Source organism: Theobroma cacao, chromosome 2, assembly GCF_053813885.1.
Source record: "Theobroma cacao isolate CCN51 chromosome 2, ASM5381388v1, whole genome shotgun sequence".
Classification (NCBI taxonomy): Eukaryota; Viridiplantae; Streptophyta; class Magnoliopsida; order Malvales; family Malvaceae; genus Theobroma; species Theobroma cacao.
Window position 1 is genome coordinate 11,398,630 of NC_142640.1, and position 22,239 is coordinate 11,420,868.

Below are 22,239 nucleotides of genomic sequence, written 5' to 3' on the forward strand. Positions count from 1 at the left end.
GACAATATATAGTTGTCAAAATCATAACGCGTTAAATGCAACACTCAAACACCAAAACAAACCCACTCATCCAAACAACACGTCCCCTTTCCTGTCCTTTTCCATCCCAAGTCCACTTTTTAACTGTTTCCAGTCTCTCTATTTATCGCTTTAATTAAATGTATATATATATATAAAAACCCAGGAAAAACAATTGGAAACACCTTCAGTTTAGAAAGAGAACGAGAGAGTGGTTTCTGTTGACTGAGCCAGAGCCGGCAGAGGCCGTCTCTGTCTATATATGAATAGTATTGATATTTTTAAGTATTCAAAATTTTCATTATTTATTAATATTATATATCTCTTACATGTTTATGTGTACGCGTTTATCAAAAATCAAACAGAGCCACAGTTTCCTTGGCGATTAATTAAAGCTCTCTCTCTCTCTCTTTTCTGTCTCTCTGTTTCTCAACTTTCAACCTCGTGACAGTTATCCAGGTACTACGAATTTGTTTCCCAGTGTTATAATCTTCTGTAATATTTCTGGGTTTTGATTGTTTCTTGGGTTGGAGTCATCTTTATCTGTTTTGGAGGTCCAATATCAACGTTACTTGTAGCATACTCTAATTTGGAAACCTTGGGTCTTTAGGGGTGACTTTGAATTGTTCAAAAGAATTTAAGATAAAGCTTGGATTTCTATCGGTCGTGTAGTCCAAATTCTTCAATTTTGATGGATTGGATGTAGAGAGTTTTCGAATTCTTTGGCAAGATTGATAAGAAAGGTTAGAGTTAGCTAGATTGATAGGGAGGTTATTTGTTGTTGCCCTGTTGGTGATTGTAATTATATATACAATATATAGAAGACATGGGTTGCATGAGCTCTAAGTCTGCGGCTGTTGAAGATAGCCGTGAGAATCACAAAGAGAGGTTGACGCGAAAGGGGTCATTAGATAAGCTTGTTCCACGAGCTAATTCATCAAGAAGAGAGCAGGCTGTTCGATCAAAGGAATATGATGGCGGTGATGTGAAAGTCTTGTTGATCGATAAGAAAACGAGTGGTTCCAATCGTTTTTGTTATAACGATCAGGTTGAGAAGAAGAAGATCATTGATAAGTTTGAGATGATTGAGAAAAATAAGGTGGAGAAGTGTGACGTTACAATTGCTGGTCATAATCCAGGTTCAGGAAGGGTGCTGAATAGCATAGAAGGAGAGCAGGTTGCTGCAGGATGGCCTTCTTGGCTTGTTGCTGTGGCAGGTGAAGCTATCAAGGGATGGATACCACGACGTGCCAATACTTTTGAGAAGTTGGATAAAGTAGGCTTTCTTACGTAGCTCAATCCCCTATTACATTTACTTTAAAGCGTTTTTAATGCGCGTCATATACTGCTAAGATAATGAACTGACTGCAACTCTTCAAAGATGATTTTGTTCAGAGAATTATGCTTTATATTTGCTTAATCTTTGGCCTAGTTTATTATTTAAACTGACATCAGTTTCACTCTGTCACTTGGTTTTTTTTTTTTTTTTGCGTGAATAGTGCATATTTATTCTATAATTTCCCTGATTTGTAAAATACGCACAGCCCTCTTCTGCAGACAAGTGTAGTAACTAATTTGGGACGCAACGACTTGGAACCTTTATACCAGAGTAATTAGTTCCAACAAGCAAGATCTTTTGTTTATTTTCTTGGTGAATAAATGAACAAAGATCTAGTCTATTAGTTTACCCATTTTTCCCTGTAAACTAATTACACATCTTTGAAGATCTTGTATTTTGTAGTAGGGTCCATGATGCTTTACTGATTTAGTTTGACACAGAAACTCATCTTATTATGTATCTATATGAATTCTATTTTCCATGTTGATATTCTCATTTTCCTTCATTTGTCTTGCTTGATAGTATTTCATTCTTGCAGATTGGCCAAGGAACTTATAGTAGTGTGTATAAGGCTCGTGATGTCATTCACAATAAACTTGTGGCTCTGAAAAAAGTGCGGTTTGATAATCATGATCCTGAGAGTGTGAAGTTTATGGCAAGGGAGATTATTCTTTTACGAAGACTTGATCATCCAAATGTTATTAAACTTGAAGGCTTGATCACATCCCCAATGTCATGCAGCTTATACCTTGTTTTTGAATATATGGAACATGATCTCGTGGGACTTGCATCACTTCCTGGGATCAAGTTTCCAGAGCCTCAGGTAATCTTATAATGGTTTTTGTAGTTATTGTAGGCTGCCGTTTAACATTGTCTCTTAATACAGCAGTATCTAGATGCAACCTGGTGCAGTGGTTTCCTGCTCACCTTTATTTTGCAATTTATTAGGTTGTCTGTTCTTGTACATTTCTTTATTTTTAGTGTTTGTGTATTCATAACTTTCGTTCCATTTTGGGCCAGATTAAATGCTACATGCAGCAACTTCTAAGTGGACTTGATCATTGTCACAGCAATGGTGTCCTTCATCGTGACATAAAGGGTTCAAATCTTCTCATTGACAGTAATGGAATCTTAAAGATTGCGGATTTTGGATTAGCATGTTCTTTCGATCCTCATGATAGTGTTCCAATGACCAGCCGTGTGGTGACTCTTTGGTATCGACCACCAGAACTTTTGTTAGGAGCTTCACATTATGGGGTTGCAATAGATTTATGGAGTGCTGGTTGCATACTTGGGGAACTATATTCTGGCAAACCTATTTTGCCTGGGAAAACAGAGGTACCAGTTTCAAGAGCCTAGCTGATTTATGTTCTTTACTATCAATATAATGATTGTCATTATTCTTAGAGAAAATATTTGAGGAAAAAGATGACCACAACTTCCTAGCGTTAGCTCGGGATTGTGAGGGTAAAAAGAAATACTATGGAAATTGCTAGATGATCTAATCAAATACTAGATTTTGCCTTGAGCAGACAATTTTACTGAAATTTTGTGTACTGCATTCTTATATTGATGCTGAAGGTTTTTTGGAGTTTGAATGTCATGTGACTAAAGGAATATTTAAATGTTATCTCTCTGTGATTGTGATTGTTTTCTAATAATTGATTTTGTTTTGTTAATTTGTGTTTACTTTGAACTTGATTTGACTAAACTGGTAATCTTTGTGTTTAAACCATTGTAAAGTTGCTGAAGCTGAAGTGACCTTTGCAAACAAAAAGGCAGTTTGTATATGTTAAAATGGTTTTCGTGTATGATTGTTTGGAATGAAACATGTTTTGTAGTGTGCTTGCATACCATTCTTCCATCAAGAAGCAATATGATTTGTAAACCCCAAATTCTCCTAAGGTGAAATGATCTCCTTTCCATGTGCTGATGTGCACATTTGTATAAATTCGTTTTTATTTATGTTCTCAAAGTAAGCATTTTAGTGGTATGCTCTTTTTTTTTTTTTTTGAGTACATGGCAGGTAAGAATTTAATTTCCTGTGGCTTGTAGGTTGAGCAATTACATAAGATTTTTAAGCTATGCGGCTCACCATCTGAGGAATACTGGAAAAGAGCTAAATTACCTCATTCGACAGTGTTCAAGCCTCTACACCCATATAGACGATGTGTTGCTGAAACATTTAAAGACTTTCCCTCTCCTGCTGTGAGTCTCATGGAGACCTTGCTTTCCATAGATCCTGTTCATCGAAGAACTGCAGCTTTTGCTCTGAAGAGTGAGGTATGCACAATGTGATCAATCATCACCAATGCATTTATTTATTAAGATGAAATGCTGTGTGCTTTTTCCCTTTTTTCTTGCATGGACTTAATAGCTTGGAGTCTATCAGTATCATTTTACTGTCCTCTTTCCAAAATAGTGGAGTTAAAACTGTTTTCTTCATAACTTTCAAGGCAGTTTTCTGAGCACAACAGAGATGGATGTGTTGCAACCATGAAAATGATTCTTTAACTATTACTTTAACTACATTAACTCGTTTTTAGCTGCTGTTGAGTCATCAATTCTTTAATTTCTCATGGATAACTTGAGTTATTCCTTTATGGTCCTATTGGCTATTATCAAGTTTCACTGATTCTTTTCTTTTCTCTGCCATTCTTGTCAGTTCTTTAAAACTGAACCTCTTGCTTGTGATCCTTCAAGTTTACCCAAATATCCTCCCAGCAAGGAGATTGATGCTAAGCTTCGGGATGAAGAAGCTAGAAGGTACATGTTAAAATTGATTCTTATCAGCTTCAAGAATCAGCATGGTTTATATTTTATTTTTGGTATAAATTACTTCTCTATCTTATTATCTATTTTGGCACCTATGTTGTTATCTGATAATTCTAATGTTGTTAATTATAAATTAATGATTGAACCTTGATAGGTGGTGAAATGTACCAAGATCTTTGAAGTTGAAATGTATTCATAATATGAATTGCATTTCTTCAATATGATGGGGCAGTTTTTATTTTTTATTTTTTTGAAAAGCGACTGCTTTTGTTTGTTGCCTTAGAAGTTTTTGGGTTTTATGGCCTAAAGTGTTTCTCTCTTTCTCTCTCTCTCTTTCTCTTTTTTTCCTGTGGACTTGTAATGACACCTTTCTATTTTCATAATTTAAGCCAAGGAGAGGCTTACTTCCTATTAAAAAGTGTTCATAAGATTAACCTCTTCTTGGATTCCCTTTAGGCAAAGAGCAGTTGGGAGCAGGGGTTCAAGGGTTGACATGGAAAGAAGGGGACAGAAGGAATCACTTGCAATACCAACATCCAATTCTAATACTGAGCTGGCCACATCAATGCAGGTAAATTTTAGTTTCTTAAGAAAAAGATCAGATGGGAATTCATTCAAATGCTAGTTATAAGAAGCTAGATGCCATTGTTTTGTGAAGCTTCTTTTGTTAATAAAGGATTATAAATTTGAGATGTAAATTAAAAAAAAAAAATTCAAGTATTTAAATCTTGTTTTCAGTCATTTTTGTGCTTTCCAGTAAGGACAGGAGGAAAGAAAATTGGGCTTCTCTTTTGTGTTTGTCAGTATACTCAAATGTTGTAAAGAGATTTGCAGAATGAATCTATCAATGTCTGTCTTTCTTTATGGTATTAAGTGCATATTTGTCAAGGTGGAGAAATGCGGCTCACAGAGTTACATGTGAAAAAGGGTCATAGGCAATCTTATATGGGCAAATGCCAGAAATTGCTGTGCTTTTAACACTTTTTTAATCACTTGATATATGCACTAACACAATACTTTTGGGATCAAATGTGATTGGATTTTTAAGTTTCTCGTTTTCTTTCATCTATGTGTTTATATGGTTGTAAATTTGCTTTTCTCTGGCTCTTTTTCTTCTAATATGCTACTTTACACAATAGCACCATAGAACTGTTGTTATGTGCAGAACCTATGGACTGGGATGTTTCTTATTTCTTCCCTTGTGCCTTTCCCTCTTGCTTCTCTATAGCTAACAATATTCAACTTTCCCCCTCTAATTACAGCGAAGACAACCTCATCCTAATTTCAAGAGCAGGAGTGAGATGTTCAACTCTCGTAAAGCAGATGCCATTTCTGGTTTTCTTAATGATCCTCCTAAACAGACACATGCTGCAAAAGAAGGAGGTAGAGATTTCTTAGAGTACAATGGAAAGAAAATTTCACATTCAGGTCCGTTGGTCCATGGCACTGTATTTGGGAAGTCTGGGAAGGAACATGATGATCTTCATATGGTTTCATCCAGAGCCAACTTATCAAAATTATCTGGTTTAGTAGCTACTAGAACTTTGGCTTCCGAAGATCACAGAGAGAAACCTGGACCTTTGACTCTAGAAGCAGTAAACCAAGTGGGCAGGTCTCAGAGATCATTTAATGAATTAGAGTCTGCAGGAAAACAGAATGTCAGACGTCATATGCCAAAGACTGCAGAGTCTCCCCAGACAGGAGGTGGAAGAGCCTGCATTAAGGAATCAAGTCTGGTTAGTTTCTTGGTTTTATTTTTTATTTTAAATGGAGGCCATAGATACAAATCAGTCAAGCATATAAAACCAACATTTATCATTGACAACAATATATATTTTGGTAGAAGCCACTGCATAATCAACTAGATCAAAGTTGCTGATTTTTCCCATTTTCCTAGTAATGTTTTTGCCTTTCATATCAGTAGGCATGGGTTCCCCTTTAGACTTCAAAATTTTTGTGGTCCAGATGAATTTTTTCCTTTTGAGCATTCATGCCTTAAGAGCAGCCTTCGAACTGGCTTTTGTTTAACTGATCATCTATTCTAAAACCTGCACTCTTATGAATTCTATTCTTCAGCATGGTCGTGGTTCTAGGGGAAACAAAATTTATGTCTCTGGTCCATTGCTTGCTCCATCCGACAATGTTGATCAGATGCTTAAAGAGCATGACCGCAAGATCCAAGAATTTGCTCGAAGAGCAAGACTTGACAAGACAAAACTTGGGAAACTACAAGCTCAAGGGAAGCAAGTAACAGAAAATTCATTGTTTCTCTCCACTCACGGAGCTGGATAGATGTTTTATCCTAATTTCTCTCTTGTGGTGGAGCTGGAAAAATCAGCTAACCTGCTACCCAGAGAGATAACTAGTTTACAGTATCTATTTTGTATAGTAAGTCCATCGTTTTTCTTTGATTTGGTAAGGTATAAATGTGCCTTTTATAGAATATAATTCTTTGGCTTTGTAGGTCATTAGTACTCTTTATACATCAAGAATAGGATCAATTAAAAGCATTACAATTTTGAAACTATTCTTGTCAAAGTCTTATTTCATGGAATTAGAATATTCAGAAATGGTGTGAAAGTGGATAAAAAGAAATGTTTTCTGGCCGTCAGATTGGTTACCTGTTTTCAGATTTGAATTTGACTCGGTTTCCATACTTGTTCCTTATCATGTCAATATCTTTCCCAAGCTAGGAAATGGTCCAAGCATGAGATGTAACCTGATTTCCATTAAGGCAGCCTATATTGTGGAACACAAATCCTGACATATTTCTGGAGTCTTGATAGTTTCTTGACGGGGAATCGATAACCCATAAGCAGGTGGAACTTCTTTCGCCGATGACACTTTGGAATTTTGATGTGTATATATATCAAAGTTGCCATTCATTTTAACAGCTTCATTTTAGACTTGTCTCAATCTCAATTCTTGGATAGTGAATCACAAATATCACCTCTAAGACAGTGCGAAAAAAGATTGAGAAGGAAAGTTAAGAGAAGGGTTATCTTTCTGTTTTACTGCAATCTATGATCATGTAACTTGCATTAGTCATATGATAAAACTTTGAGATCCTTGAGCATAATTCAGATGATATGGAATTTAAATGAATATATAACATGGTGGTGTAGGTACTCACGATATCCCACCAAGAATTCTGGGCAAATAAGTTCTTAACGAGTCATGGTTTAGGAGCAGGATTCTAACTAAAGCAGGGGCAGGGTACCGTGGACATAATTCCACGAAAACCAGGTCTTGTTTGCCCTTATATTTTTGTTCAAAAAGCTCAATAAAGCGAAACCCAGAGAGCCCATTGGATATGGGCTGGAAAGGGAGCCCTAGTAAGGTTTTCATCTATTCCTACGGGCAACCCAATAGATACATGGTGAAAGTGAAACCCATCATTGGATATGTGCCGGAAAGAGGGCCTGAGTAAAGTTTGAAAACACTAAATGCGGTGAGCGTGGATCGAACACGCGACCTTCAGATCTTCAGTCTGACGCTCTCCCAACTGAGCTATCCCCGCCGATGTCGTACATTTTCATTTGTTGTAATTATTTGGTAATATTAGCAACAAAAATGAAGGAAAATCTCTGCCTTATGGCGTACGCTGAGTAGTTTTTATTTAAATCGTGATAAAATATTAATAAATATTTATTAATTTAATAAAATAAGAGAGTATTTCCCATAAATCAAATTGAGAATCACATTATTTACAAAGTGGCAGTTCATCTCTTTATCTAACTATATATTAAGATGTCTACGCATCCACTTTTTTCATGTCAAGTATATAATTTGGCATCGTCTATACCGCAAATATAATGATCATGCTAAGTAGCATATGTTTTTTCATACATAATGAGATCATTTTATTAAATTGTTTGAAAAACTTTGCACTTTAATTTCCTCATTTGGAAACGTAGCAATATTAATACAAATGTACTATTAATTTCGGATTTGTTTGATAAATGCTTTAGGGTTTTGCTTTTTGTAAAAAATGAATGATAATAAAAAACAAAAAAATATTTAAAAAATAACTTAAAATAAAAAACAAATAACAAAAAAACCAAAAATATCAACTAAAATGAATTTATTGTTTGGGGGTGAAACTAGTGCACAGTCATGGACCGGTACATGTGGATCAACTAGACATAGCAGGGCGTATCAGATAATGGGATAGTTGGAAGATGCAAGTTGAGTTGCTCAGCTCCCCTTTTGAATCGCTGCTTCAAGGTGTGTTGTTCTCAATTGCCCATTACTTGTATCTACCCTATTCGATTGGTTAGCAATGAAGGGGATTGCACTGGAGTGTTCAGTCTCTTTCAGTTGTTGATGAACGCATTTAATTAGAAGGAAATGCAGTGACAAGCAAAAAGCAAACCCCATATCACAAATATTAATCAGCTGCAAGTAGTCAAGTTTAAAGGGCACCACCTTAGTAGCTATCTTCAAAACGGAGGCGATTGCCATGTTTAATCACCATATATCTGAGGATAAGGTTCCTTTTCGTGGCCAAGCAATTTGTAAAAGCTTTGCCAATTGTCCAAACGCTTAACAGACAATTGTTTTAGCACATAGGGGTTGGTTAGCTTCGGTAATTCATAATTGTATAATTTTGTTTTTGTTTTTTTTCTCTACTTACAACATTTTACTGCTAGAGCGGAGTGGAGCAACAAGCACCAGTGGTCTAGTGGTAGAATAGTACCCTGCCACGGTACAGACCCGGGTTCGATTCCCGGCTGGTGCAAGTTTTGTACTATTTTGTGGCCTCTTTGCTTGGGAATTGTCCAAAGGCCCATTGCATGAAACCTACAATGGACTTCTACCAGTCCATAGAAACTGGGAAAATGATTGTTTTCACGTCAGTATTATTTTCAGATTATCTATTAGGCCTCCTTTATCACTAGTCACCGCATTGCAGGGATGCAAAATTTTTTTTCTGTTTATGAAAAAGAAAAGAAATTACTTGTATTAGAAAAAGAAAAAATATAAAGAAAGAAAATTTCTTTATATGTGTGTGTGTGTGTGAAAAAGTATAAAGAAAAAGTTTTTTATACCAGTAAATTTTTTTTCAGATCATCCAAGTATAAAGAAAGAAAAGAAAAAGTAGAAGGTTGGTGGGAAAGGCAAATCCTAATAGCTACTGAAACATAACCGCGGCAGAATCCAAGTTAAATCAGATGAGATTGATGCATGAATTGATGTACTAATATCGTTGTGAGATTTAGGATTTAATTGCGGCCAAATGGGAGATGCCATCGTTCGGTCAAAAGGAACAAAGGCTCAACACTCGTCCTCCTTTAAAATACTACAAATCATACGGACAAAAACTCCCCTCATATTTACCAATTAGTACATAACAATCTCGTCTCCAATAGAACAGGCTCAGCTTGCCGTTTATAATTTGAGACTATTTTTTAAAAGTTTTGAATTAAATCTTGAGATATACAAAGTGAGAATTTATGAAATTAAAATTAAATATACATAATCAAGTATAAAAGTTCACATCATATTACACTCTTGTGTCTGGGTTGTTGAATTGTTTGGCTTGTCTCGACTGCTTGGTTTGGTCTGAACTCTTCGGTTGTGACATAATGGACATTCGCATATATGTTCATAACACTCACTTTTAAATATCCATTGTGTTAAGAATATGTCTTGTTAAAATCTTACTAGTAAAAATTTTATGAAAAAAATCTAAATGAAAGAAAAATAGTACATAATTTTTTTTCAAGAATTTACTTTTGAAATATTATCTTGTTAAAAACCTTATTAAGAAAAACTCAATGGGAAAAAAACCTTGATAAAAGAAAAAAGTACAATGCGTATTTTACTCTCTTGATGACTGTATTATTTAAGATATTTAAAACAACACATTCCAATCTTTTGTACTAACTTTTTAAATATTGCAACAAGAAGGGCTTTGGTGAATAAATCAACTAGATTGCCACTTGAACAAATTTGTTTAATACTAATACTACCTTTTTCTTAGAGATCATGAGTGAAGAAGAATTTTGATAAAATATGTTTTGTTTTATCTCCTTTAATGTATCATTCCTTTAATTGTGCTATGTAAGGATATCAATGGGTAAGGTATCCGCTAATTTTGAGGTATCTAAACCCAAAATTGATTAATAAATGGGATACTTGAACCCTACAACTACCCAAATATTTTTGATTTACTACTTTAATTCGAACCCTTATACATACTTATTATCCGATAATTATTCTAACCTGTTAAAAACCAAATTATGTAAAAAAAATTATTAAAATGCTCTTCATGAGTACCTAATTACCTGAACTTGAATCCGTATCCATATCCATATACTATAATATTTCTCATCCATATTCCATATAATTCACAAGTAATTATATTTATTATAAATTAACACAATATATAGAGTATATATATATATATATATATATTAAAAGACATTACAAGTTAATTAATAATCATAGTTTCATGAATTCATTTAATTTATTACATGAGTTTGTTCTTAATTACATGAAATTAAAAAAAAAAATTAAGTTCCAAAACTATTCTAATCTCACAATTTCTTTTTAGGGATATATATTATAATTAATAATTTTATAAGTTATAATTTTTGTGATGTTAACAGAAAATAGAAAGTAAATATGTTTATATTTAAAATATATATACTAAAAGTATATATATAATAGTAATTATATTCCTTATAAATTAACACAATATATAAAGTATATATATTAAAAAGATATTACAAGTTAATTAAAAATTATATTTTTATGAATTAATTTAATTAACTATAAGGGTTGTCCTTAATTACATGAAATTAAAAAAAAATAATTAGGTTCCAAAACTATTCTAATCTCATAACTTTTCTTTATGTATATATATTATAAGTTTATATAAATAAAAGTATATATATTATAATTAATAATTTTATAAGTTATAATTTTTGTAATGTTAATACAAAATAGAAAATAAATAGTTTATATTGAAGGTATATATGCTAAAAGTATACATATAATAGTAATTATATTCTTTATAAATTAATACCATATATTGAGTATATATATTAAAAGACATAATCGGGTTTGGGTATCGAGTACCCAAGGGGTAGTACTTGAATCTAATGTGGGTAGTGAAATTATTACCCAAACTCATCCCAAACTAGAATATAATGTACCCTAACCCTCTACAACCGGGTCAAGTACTCACGGGTACCCAATAACAGTGTACCCATTCCCATCCCTAGAATGCTATGCTATGAACGCAGTATTATCCTTATATAACATTGTTGAAATTTTCTTCTTGATTGACAATCTACATGTTTTTCGAATATGTTGAGTTATAGATATTAGCTAGAGACATTCACGACTTGCCACATGACTAGCTAAAATTCCTACATAGTTAGAAGAAGTAGCAACTATAGTTTATTTTACAGAACGCTATGAAAAAGCCATTGCTCCATATATGAATAAGTAATCTGTCTAGAATCGAGCTTTGTGTGGATTATATAAATATCCTACATTTGCATAATCTATTAAATTTAATTTTGATACATTGAAGTAATATAAGCCCATGTCCATTGTTCTTTAGAGATATTGAAGTATATGTTTAATTCTATTCCAATGTCATTAAGTTAGAAAAGAACTATATTTTGCTAATAAATTTACAGCAAATGATATATTAGGTCGTATTTTGCTAGTAAGATACATCAATGCTTTGATTGCATTAAGATGTGGTATTTCAGGGCCAAGAAGTTCTTCTTCATTTTCACAAAGCCGAAAAAAGTTGTTTTTCACATCAAGTGACCTTACAACCATTAGTGAACTCAATGGATGTGCTTTATCCATATAGAATTATTTTAGCACTTTTGATATATAATTCAATTGATAGACAAATTTTATTTGTCAAATGTTCAATTTGAAGATCCAAACAAAATTTTATTTTTTTAAGGTCTCTCATCTCAATCCACGGCTTTTAATAACATTTTAAAAGCTCCAATAATGTTTAGGTGATCAATATAAACAACAATTATTACAAATTCAGATCCGAATCTTTTTATAAAAACACATCGGCATATAGGATTATTTTTATAGCCTTCTTTCAACAAATATTCATTAAGACGATTATACCACATACGTCTATATTACTTTAATCCATATATATATTTATTTAATTTGATCGAATAAATTTCTTGAGAATTTTGTACTTTAAGCAATTTAAATCCTTTAAGGATTTTCATATAGATATCGATATCAAGTGAATCATATAAATAGACTGTAGCTATATTTATTAGACGCATTTCAATCTTCTCATGCTAGACTAATTAAATATAAAAATGTAATTGCATCCACTACAAGAGAATATATCTCTTCAAAATCAATATTATGTCTTTGGGTAAAACCTTGTTCAACAAGTCATGTTTTATATCTCACAATCTTATTTTTCTTATTTCATCTTCATACAAATACCCATTTAGATCCCACTGGTTTTGCACTATTTGTTGAATGGACTACAAGTCCAAAAATTTCACATTTTGCAAGTGAATTCAGTTTTGCCTTAATTGCGTATTTCCACACTGGTCAATCATTTCTAAGTCTACATCCTTCAATAGCTGTGGGTCAAGATCCTCATTTTCTTTTTCATAATATTGAGCTCTATATTATATGAAAAAGTATCATCAATGTTTATTTCATTTTGGTTTCATCTTTTCCCGTCATGACATAATTTATTGAGATCTCTTCATTTTCAATGATTTCAATTACCTAAATTTCTTCTAAAATTTTATCAATTATGTCAGAGGTTTCTTTTGAATTTTTTTTAAGGATTTTATCTTTAGAACCAATTGATCTCCCATGCTTATAATGTTTCTTGTCTTACATGAACATCAATTCTAATAGGAACATTTGCAATTGGTATATGAGATTTAGTTATTCTCTTTATGTCAGTAAATACTTTAAGTAACTGATTTGATATATTTTGTAAATGATAATGCATTCCAAAAAATTTCTTTTTCCAACTACTTATTTTCTCCCCCTAATGTTGAAAAATCTATTTCATCAAAATGAAAATCGATAAACTTTGCTGTGCATAATCTCCGTTAATGGTTCTAGATATTTAATTATAGATGGAGATTTGTATCCAACAAATATTCCTAACCTCCTTTGAAAACCCATATTTGTGCGTTGTGGTGGAGCAATTAAGACATATATCATATCACACATTTAAAAATTCTTAGATGAAAAATATTTAGTTTCCGACCATAAACCAATTGTACAGGGAAGAATTTATGATAACTTGTTAGCATGATGCGTACAAGTGTTGCTACATGTAAAATGGCATGCCTCTAAGCAAAAATGGGGAGTTTAATTTTCATAAGGAATGGCCTTGCAATTAGTTGAAAACAATTCTTTTGGACCATTTTGTGTGTGAACATGAGCGAGAGGCTGTTCAAACGTTATTCCAACTAATATGCAATATTTATTAAAAGCTTGAGATGTAAATTCACCAACATTGTCATGATGAATAGTCTTGATTTTATAATAAAAAATATACTCACAAACGAATGATTTAGACGAGTAATCTTACAAATGCCAAATTGCAAGGTAATAATAAGTACGCATGTGACCATTTAGTCGATGCATCGATTAAAATTATAAAACATCTAAATGGTCCACATGGTGGATGTATGGGTTCACATATATCACCCTAAATAAATTTAAAAAATGTAGAGGATTCAGTCCCAAGTATAGCTGGTGATGGCCTTGTAATTAATTTGCCTTAAGAGTAACACATGAAAATTCATTAGATAGAAAAATCTTCTGATTTTTCAATGGATGACCACATGAATTTTCAATAATTTTTCGCATCATTATTGATTCCGATGGTCCAATTGTTTATGCCAAATATTAAAATCATTAGTAACCTTCTGGTTCACTATGGCATAAGTTGCAATTATTTTAATATTTGTGTTGTACAATCCAAATGAATATCCATATTTTTCTTTAATAAGATAAGATACACGTTGTGGACTCCATATGTTTTTGGTGATAACAAAATATTCCTCATTCATTAATGTCTAACTTCACTATTTAAGTGTGCAGGATTTAATTTTATATTTTTAACAAAGTTGTTAATTAAAGGCAAGTCAAGGAGCTTGCTAAGTTTAATGAAGGGTTAATCAGTTAAGAGGGAAAGAGCAAGTAATGAACAAAAACATAACCTTAGTAACTAATTATCAAAGGACTTTAATCAGTTAAGGTATGGCTGTGTGATAAGCTGAAGCAAAACTAAAATATGCTAATCGGTTAAGAGGTCTGGTTAATCAGTTAGAGTACAAGGTCTTAGTAGCTTCATGCATTAAAAACAAGTTTGAAAATATTGTTGACTATTGAAGAGAGTCAAAATGGAGAAGTTCAAAATTCAAAGATCTTCTAGTTGATTAAAGGTGATTTTAATCAGTTGTGGTTAAATGAAGTAAAGCTTCAATTAGTTAAGGGAAGTGTTGACCAATTAGAGGAAGACTATTGTATAGAGAAGTGAAAACAAAAAGTTTGTAATCAATTAGAGCCTGTCGTAACTAGTTAGAAGAAGTCTGCTGAAGAAGAGAAGTCTAAAGATGGAGAACTCTTAATTAGTTAGAGCTTCTTGTAATCGGTTAGAGTAAAGAACACAGCAACAGGACAGTGCAAGGCAGAAAAGCTGTAATCGGTTAGAGTTGCTTGTAACCGGTTAGTCAAAGTCTATCTGCCTGTTTGAATTTAAACACTAGATGATAAGATAATGGCTAGAAGTGCATTATAGTTGTTTTTAACAGCTAGAAACTGTCTCTAACAAAAAAACTAACTCCCTAGTGTTGTAACGTGCCGGTTCGGGAACTAGACCACTAGACGTAGTTAACTTGGAGAGTCGCCACCAATCTTTTTTTTGTTAGGTGTGATTGGCCACCTGATGAATTTGTTCTATTCAACGAGATCTTTAATTAATTTTAAGTTCATCGAAAGAACGATAAATTGGTCTACGCGCTCTTGTTTAAAATTGGGTTCGAGAGTACAGTTACGCATAGAGAAGGATTAGCATCTCTATAGCGCTCGTTCCTCGAACAGTACCATTTAATCATGCGTTATCCTAGCCTATTGATTTGTTTTTATGTTCTCTTAATTATTATTTATCAAAATATTTTATTTAATTTTACGAGTTTGACGCCTATGTGATGCAATTGTGTAATGCATGGCATAATATCGAGACAATGCCAAACAAACACCTTTTATTGAGGATATTTCTCGAATCCGCCCATCATGCTGATGGGATTCGGGATGTTCTTTCACCTAGAGAATTATCCGAGAAATTCACCTTCATAAATTGAACGAATAAATCCCATCATCGGGGTTATCGTACGTTTTTCTTTAAAAATAATGTTTTTGTGAATATGAACCTATCACGAGCAAAAACCTTTTTATTAAAAATGTTTCCTGAGCCCTCCCATCATATTAGTGGGACCCAAGGACATCCTTTCACCTAGGGAGCTTTCCGAGAGAAACTTGCCTTAACAAGATCTTCGAAAAATCCTATCATCGGGACTTAACTCGTGGATAAAAATGTCTATATGCCATGATATACATGATGCAATAGAGATATATACTATGTTTGTGAAGTTTATGTTTATTATTTATTTTTATTTATTATATTTTTTTGTTATTTATTTTTTTATCTTTTTCATTCTAAGTTTCTCTTATATTTTCCTTTTTTGTAATTAGATACATTATAAATTATTTGTGATTCTATGTTATCTTGGTGAAACAAAATTTTTATTTATTTATTATTTTTTATACTTTTTACTATATTTTTTTATTTTTGACTAATTTTTTTTATGTAGTAAAATTTTATTTATTTAAAATAAAAATCTCAAAAACTCAAAATCGAGGCCCTCCCATTGTACTGGTGGAGCCTTAATTTGGATTCCGAACCTAGGGAAAATTAACCTAGGATTGCGACTCCTTGTGTCCCGACCGATTATCCCATCATCGGTATTGAGTTCATTTTAATCCATTTTCATCATCTCTCTATTTTTATAAAACTATTTCTTTGAACAAGTTTATCATCCACAAATGAGAATTCTATTTATTTATTATTTTTTATTTTTCATAATTCATTCCTATGTTACCTATATAAATTAACATAATCAAATATATTCATTCATTTTTTTTTCTATTTTCCATTTTTACATATATATTGTTGAACATTTTATTTTCATCATTTTCTTTCTTTTATATTTCTGCTTCCTTTATATGTTTTCCTTTGTCATTTAAATTTTTTTATATTATATCTTTTATTCTAATTAAGCTAAATTAATTATTGTTGTATCTAAACATTGGACTAAACACCACCACAAAACCAGATCAAAAGAAAAGCTAAGAATTTACCTTGATTGATCGGACCAGCAAAATCCCACTAATTTGCTTCAACAAAAACAACTTCTCCTTCCTTAGATCGGTGCCATTTAGAGGCCCTCTAGAAGCTGATTTTTTTTTCTCTTTCTTTTCTTCTTCTGCCGTCTATCCTACCCTCTCTCTAAAAATTCCATTTTTCTGCTCTCACCAGCCCATCAGTTTCTCTTATCTTTACCTTCTGCAGCCCTCGCCCTCTTCGTCGGCCTCTCTCTCCTCTCCTTTCGGTGACCTTCTCTTTTCTCTCTTACTTAAGCAGAAGTTAAACCTCCTTCTCTCTCCACTAAACTGACAGCCTGATACTTCTCTCTCCTGGCGTCGGTCAATCCTTTCTCCTCTCCCTTTCTTACCGTCACTCGACTACCCAAATTGCCTTTTTTTTCTACAGGCGGCACTACCTAGGCTATAACACCCCCACCGGTAGCACAAAATCCCCAAAAATTTGTTTTTTATATGGCGGCAGCAAAAACCCCCAAAAATCAAAATCTACCCCTAAAAAAACAAACTAAAAATCTCTCAAAAACACAACTACTCTCCTTCTCTCATTGTGTATTTTTTTATTTTTTTTTGTATTTTTTTTATTGTGGATTTGTGTTGCGGCTAGGGTAGAATGGTTGCTAGAAAGCTAGGATTTTTTTTGATTTGCAGGTTGCTACCAAGGGATTTTTTAGATTGTTTCTGTAAAACCCGACCTTATAAATACATGTCATGACATACATGCATCGAGTAGCATGTTATTACGCTAGAAAAGCACCTAAGAATAGACGAAACCCGATATTGTACCTAACGATACACTTAAATTGATTTAACCTCGAACTAGTTCAAATAGGAATTGTAGGATGAAATTTAATATTTTATAGTTCAGGAATGACTAAAAATGATTGTTCGGAGTTCGAGGGTTCATTTGGGGTAAAATTAGAAATTTTGATATTCAAGGGCAAAATCGTCATTTTGCCACCTAAGATAATAATTTGATCATGGAGTGAAATTTTTGACCAAGATTAACTATTTGGAGTATAATTTAATGATAGGAAGTGAAAAATTTTAATTTTGGTGATTTTTGGAGTGTAGGGGCAAAATCGTAATGTTGCCACCCACCGACAAAATTGGAGATTTTGAGAGAATTTAGATCAAATTTGACAAATTGGAGAATGGTATGAGTATAAGGGGTGAAAAATATGTCTATGGGCAATTTTTCAATTTTTGGGGCAAAAATGTAATTTTTGACTTTTACGGGGGCAAAAGTGTAAATTTCAAAAATTACTCCACCGAGACTTTGGATGAGTCTGAGAATTTTATCTAAGCTATGAATATATCAGAAAAGTGTATGGTGAAAATTTGGAAACAAATGGATGAAATTTTAAAAATGGGCCAATGGGAAAGTGATATGTGGCATTTTTTTAATGATATAATATTATTTTAATGAAAAGTCAGCCCATTTAAACCCAAATTTTAAGTGCTGGCTGGCCATAAGGAAGAACAAGAGAGGAAATAGAGAGGAAAGGAAGAAAAAAAGAAAAACCAAAGAGAAACAAGAAAATTCAAAGGGAAATTCGCGGTTTTCGACCGTTTACGCGTCTAACGGTAAGATTTTTCGATTTTAGCTTGATTTCTACCTTTCCTATGCCTTTATTTCCGTTTAGCATGCTTGAGGAGAGAGATCAAAAAGTGATATCAAGGGCTGGACGAAATTCTAGGGGAGAGAAATTGAAATTTTTAGGTTTTGATTTTTAGTTAAATTGATAGTTTTAGTTAGTTAAATATGTTTAGAAATTAAATTGGGCAAGAAATCAGTAAATTTTCACAATACCCACTCTTGGCTGGATGCTCAATGCTGTACAATGATGATGAATTGATTTTATTCTAAGGAAAATGAAGAGAAAATGATGAAAAACGATTAAACGTGATAGAAAAATAAAGTAGAAAATTAATCGACCTAATGTCCCATTTTTGGCCGAATTTTCCAAGGAAGGGAGTGAGCTGATTTTGTTGTTTTTAGAAGGTTATTGGCTGATATATAATGGTTAGAAATGTTGGAGAGAGAATGGGATGATTTAGAGCTAAAATGGAGCGCGTTAGCAATTTATCGGGCAAAATGCCAAAAATAGGTTAATATCGCGTTTAAGCCGTTTTAGGCTATTGCATTTCATACCATGCATTAGTATAGGATTTAAGTTAATTATATAGTGATTTAGCATCAATGTGATGAATTGTATAAATTTTTGTAATGTGTCTAGGAGGAGAGCCTTCCAGAAAAGGCAAAGAAGTCGTACCCGACGAGTAGTGATCGGGGCGCTTAGAAAGCTTTTAGTTTGTACAAACGGTGAGTAAACTTATTATTATTGTAAATTATCTAGAGTTTATTTTTAAATGCCCTTTATGTATTTTATGAAATGAAAACGGGATTTTTGATGTTTTAGGAATAAATGTGATAAATAAAAATATATTGTATTGATTATGAAATTGAGTAATTGAAGGCTACAAATTGACTTGAAAAATATATATTTTCCTAGGAATGGCTTATGAGAAATGAGTATATGTGGCTATATTTTGTGAGTGCATTTGGGAAATTTATGTAAGTTGATTTTACTATGCAGGCTAAATAAATAAATAAAAGCCACGTTATACTGTCGAAATTTTATTAAAATTGGTGGGTTAGTCACTGCAGTGACGGGTTTCCGTGGACTGCCTATTAGAGGGGCACGGTAAACCCAGTTATATAGTTACTCCGGTTGTAGAGGCGAGGAGGGTAACTCTCGGGATAGTATTAGAGCTCACTTCACGTCGAACCCCCACGTGAATGTGTAACTCGGCCAACGCCAAGGAACGGCTGGTTTTTAAAAATAAAAATGTGTTTCACGTGTGAATATTTTAACACCCTTGGCAGACTCGATTAGATGCCTCGGCCAAGGTATCCCCGAGGATTAGTTTTAGCTTGAGTCTTGTTTTAATAAAAGACATAAGCCTTAACAATTGTTTTGGTAAATTACAAATATTTTATGGTTTAAGAAATAAATTGAAAACATTATGAAATGGGTTGAAATTTGTTGTTTAAACTTGCCTCCATTTTACTTGCCTTTAGATATTTATGATAATGTCTGTTTACTCATTGGGATTGCAAAATCTCACCCAACTCCTTTCCACCCATTTCAGATTCAGTATAGACTGTAGATAGCTGATCTCATCGAGGACTACCATTGGATCTGCATTTTCCAAACCGTAGGTTCACAGTCCTCTTTACTTTTGTTTATTTGGGGGCCCTCTTGTTATTGTAAATTAAATTAAATATTTTGGCTTAATGTATTTCAGTATGTATAAATTTATTTAGCTTTTACGCTATAAAAATTATTCACGTATAACTCTATAAATATTGTTTTATAAGAAAATAGAATATTTTTCTTAATATTTCTTTTATTTTCTTATTATATTCAAATAACCGTAATTTCGTTTTAAATGAAGATTTTAGACTTTAAACTCATTTTGAATATGAATTATGTGTTTTGTACTTGTATATTACGTTTTAGCCAGTTTCGAAATTTTTGAGAAAAAAATGACCAAAATACCCCTGTGTGGCGAAAATTTTATTTTGATTGTTTTTTTATCTAAAATAGTGTATATTCTCTAAAAACTCGATATTTAACAACGATTGCTCATAGGAAAGGAAAGAAACTGATATGTAAGCCTTGTGGGGTTCCGGTTGGCATTCCGAATAATGAGTGTCAATCAGGGACGTTGCGGCGATTGTCATGGGCTTGATGGAGGTTCCGGGTCGTGACATTTTCATTGCTCCGTTTTCTTCTTGGTTTTTTTTTGCTTCCCCCCCCCATTTCTTTTTTGCAGGTCGTGAATCTTTAAAAGTCGGGTTGTCCAAAAATTTGGACAACCCAGTATTGGGGTTCTGGCACCTAGGAGTTGGTAGCTAGATCCCCCATCACTCATGGTGGTTGGGAGAAGGGATGGTTGGGCGTACGCCCAATCGTTCCTATTTTTTTTCTCATTATGTTATTTTATTGTTATTTATTTTATTATTTTTTTGATTTTTTTTAAATGGGTGTCTACATCCAGGTATAAAAAAAAGCTCAAACGGTCAAAGAAAGAAGTTTTTGAATAAAAAAGATCAACTTTGAGCAAAAAGCCAAATATTCTTCACCAAAACATTTGTTCTTCATTCTAAATCCAGAACAAGTGTTTAAGCTTGATTGTAATATATCCAGACTTGTAAAGGTACTTAGTTATTCTTCTTTTTATTCTCTTTTTTGAGAAATTAGAGTGTGGGAAGCACTCTAAAGATTGTTGTAAGGGATTAAAGCTTAGGTTAGAAGCTTACCTTGAAAAAGCTTGGTGGAAGCTGTTAATTCCACTAGTTTAGTGAAGTTAGGTTGAAAATCCTTGATTGGGAGATCAAGTTAGTGGATATAGGTCAAGGACACCAAACCACTATAAATACTCTTGCATTGTCCACTTTTCTTTACCCTTTCTTACTTGGTGTCTTGTGATTCTAACAAGTTCTAGCCCTTCCCTTCATCTAGGTGATTAAGTGCTCTTTAAGCTCTAAAGGGCTGAACAGTAAATTTTTAGTGCTATTCACCCCTTTTTAGCACTCCAATGGGACCAATACACGTATGGTAAAAAACTTACAAGTTAATATAAAATAACATTAGATATATAATTTACTATTAAAACACATAATAAAAACATATCATTTAAATAAAATAAGAACATATAGAAATATTTCGTGATAAAATTATACTAACTTGATCAGCAATGTCACAACCCGGAACTCCCCTCAAGCCCGTGACAACTGCAGCGGTGCCCCGATGGGCACTCATCTCTCAGAATGCCAACTGAAATCTTGCAAGGCTTAATATCAATTTTGCATTTCCCCTAGTGAGTAATCATTGCCAAATTTTATGTTCTAAAGGATTTTGAGCTATTTCCAACTTAAAATTGACAAAATAAAAATTTTTGTCTTATAGGGACATTTTGGTCATTTTCCACTAAAAATTTTGAAACCAGTTAAAAATGTAGTAAACAAGTACCAATCGCATAATTCACAATTAAAAATAAGTTTAGGCATCTAAAACCTTTATTTAAAATGAAATTGTAATTATTTGAATATAATAAGAAGATAAAACAATATATTCAATAAAATATTTTATTTTCTTATAAACAGAAATTTTGGAGTTATGCGTAAATACTTTTTGTAACGTAAAAATAAAATAAATTCATCATATTGTAGCACAATAAACTATTAAATTTACAATATCAAGTGGGCCCACGATAATTAGAATTAAAGAAACTGTGAACCTACTGTGTGAAGGACGCTAATCCAATATAAGCCCTTGATGGAATCAGCTATCTAACCCTTATTGAGCTTGAAATGGGTGGAAAGGAGGATGGTGAGATTATAAAATCCCAATGAGTAAACAAACATAATTTAAATCAACTAAAACTGAGTAAAAGGAGACAAACAAAATATCCCATCATATTATGTATTTCTCAATTTGAAAATTCATCCCAACCCATGCAAACGATTGTATTTCATTTAATTTCTCATTAAGGCTTATGATTTCCATAAACATTTGGCTCATGCCATCAAATAGTACTCGGTGACACCTTGATCAGAGGTGTACACTTGAGCCCGCCAAGGCTGTTAGAAATTTCGTATACACTTAAAA

General features: G+C 32.9%; 1 protein-coding gene and 2 non-coding genes across 3 annotated transcripts; 2 read left to right on the forward strand and 1 right to left on the reverse strand.

Annotated features, from left to right (window-relative positions):
- Nucleotides 1-200: 200 nt before the first annotated feature.
- LOC18608719 (putative serine/threonine-protein kinase At1g54610) lies at nucleotides 201-6,743 on the forward strand. The gene is made up of 8 exons (XM_007043546.3): nucleotides 201-1,294; nucleotides 1,896-2,180; nucleotides 2,378-2,695; nucleotides 3,413-3,640; nucleotides 4,023-4,123; nucleotides 4,589-4,703; nucleotides 5,395-5,868; nucleotides 6,209-6,743. The coding sequence occupies exons 1-8, from the start codon at nucleotides 845-847 to the stop codon at nucleotides 6,422-6,424; spliced, it is 2,187 nt and encodes a 728-aa protein (XP_007043608.3). The 5' UTR covers nucleotides 201-844; the 3' UTR covers nucleotides 6,425-6,743.
- Nucleotides 6,744-7,579: 836 nt separating this feature from the next.
- TRNAF-GAA (transfer RNA phenylalanine (anticodon GAA)) lies at nucleotides 7,580-7,652 on the reverse strand. Its single transcript has one exon. It is a non-coding gene; the product is annotated as a tRNA-Phe (tRNA).
- Nucleotides 7,653-8,802: 1,150 nt separating this feature from the next.
- On the forward strand, nucleotides 8,803-8,873 carry TRNAG-GCC (transfer RNA glycine (anticodon GCC)). Its single transcript has one exon. It is a non-coding gene; the product is annotated as a tRNA-Gly (tRNA).
- Nucleotides 8,874-22,239: the final 13,366 nt, after the last annotated feature.

Coding starts and splice junctions, on each gene's coding strand:
- LOC18608719 (XM_007043546.3), top strand. CDS start 845: ATGGGTTGCATGAGCTCTAAGTCTGCGGCTGTTGAAGATAGCCGTGAG. Junction 3,641..4,022: donor CTTTTGCTCTGAAGAGTGAG/GTATGCACAATG, acceptor CATTCTTGTCAG/TTCTTTAAAACTGAACCTCT. Junction 4,704..5,394: donor AGCTGGCCACATCAATGCAG/GTAAATTTTAGT, acceptor CTCTAATTACAG/CGAAGACAACCTCATCCTAA.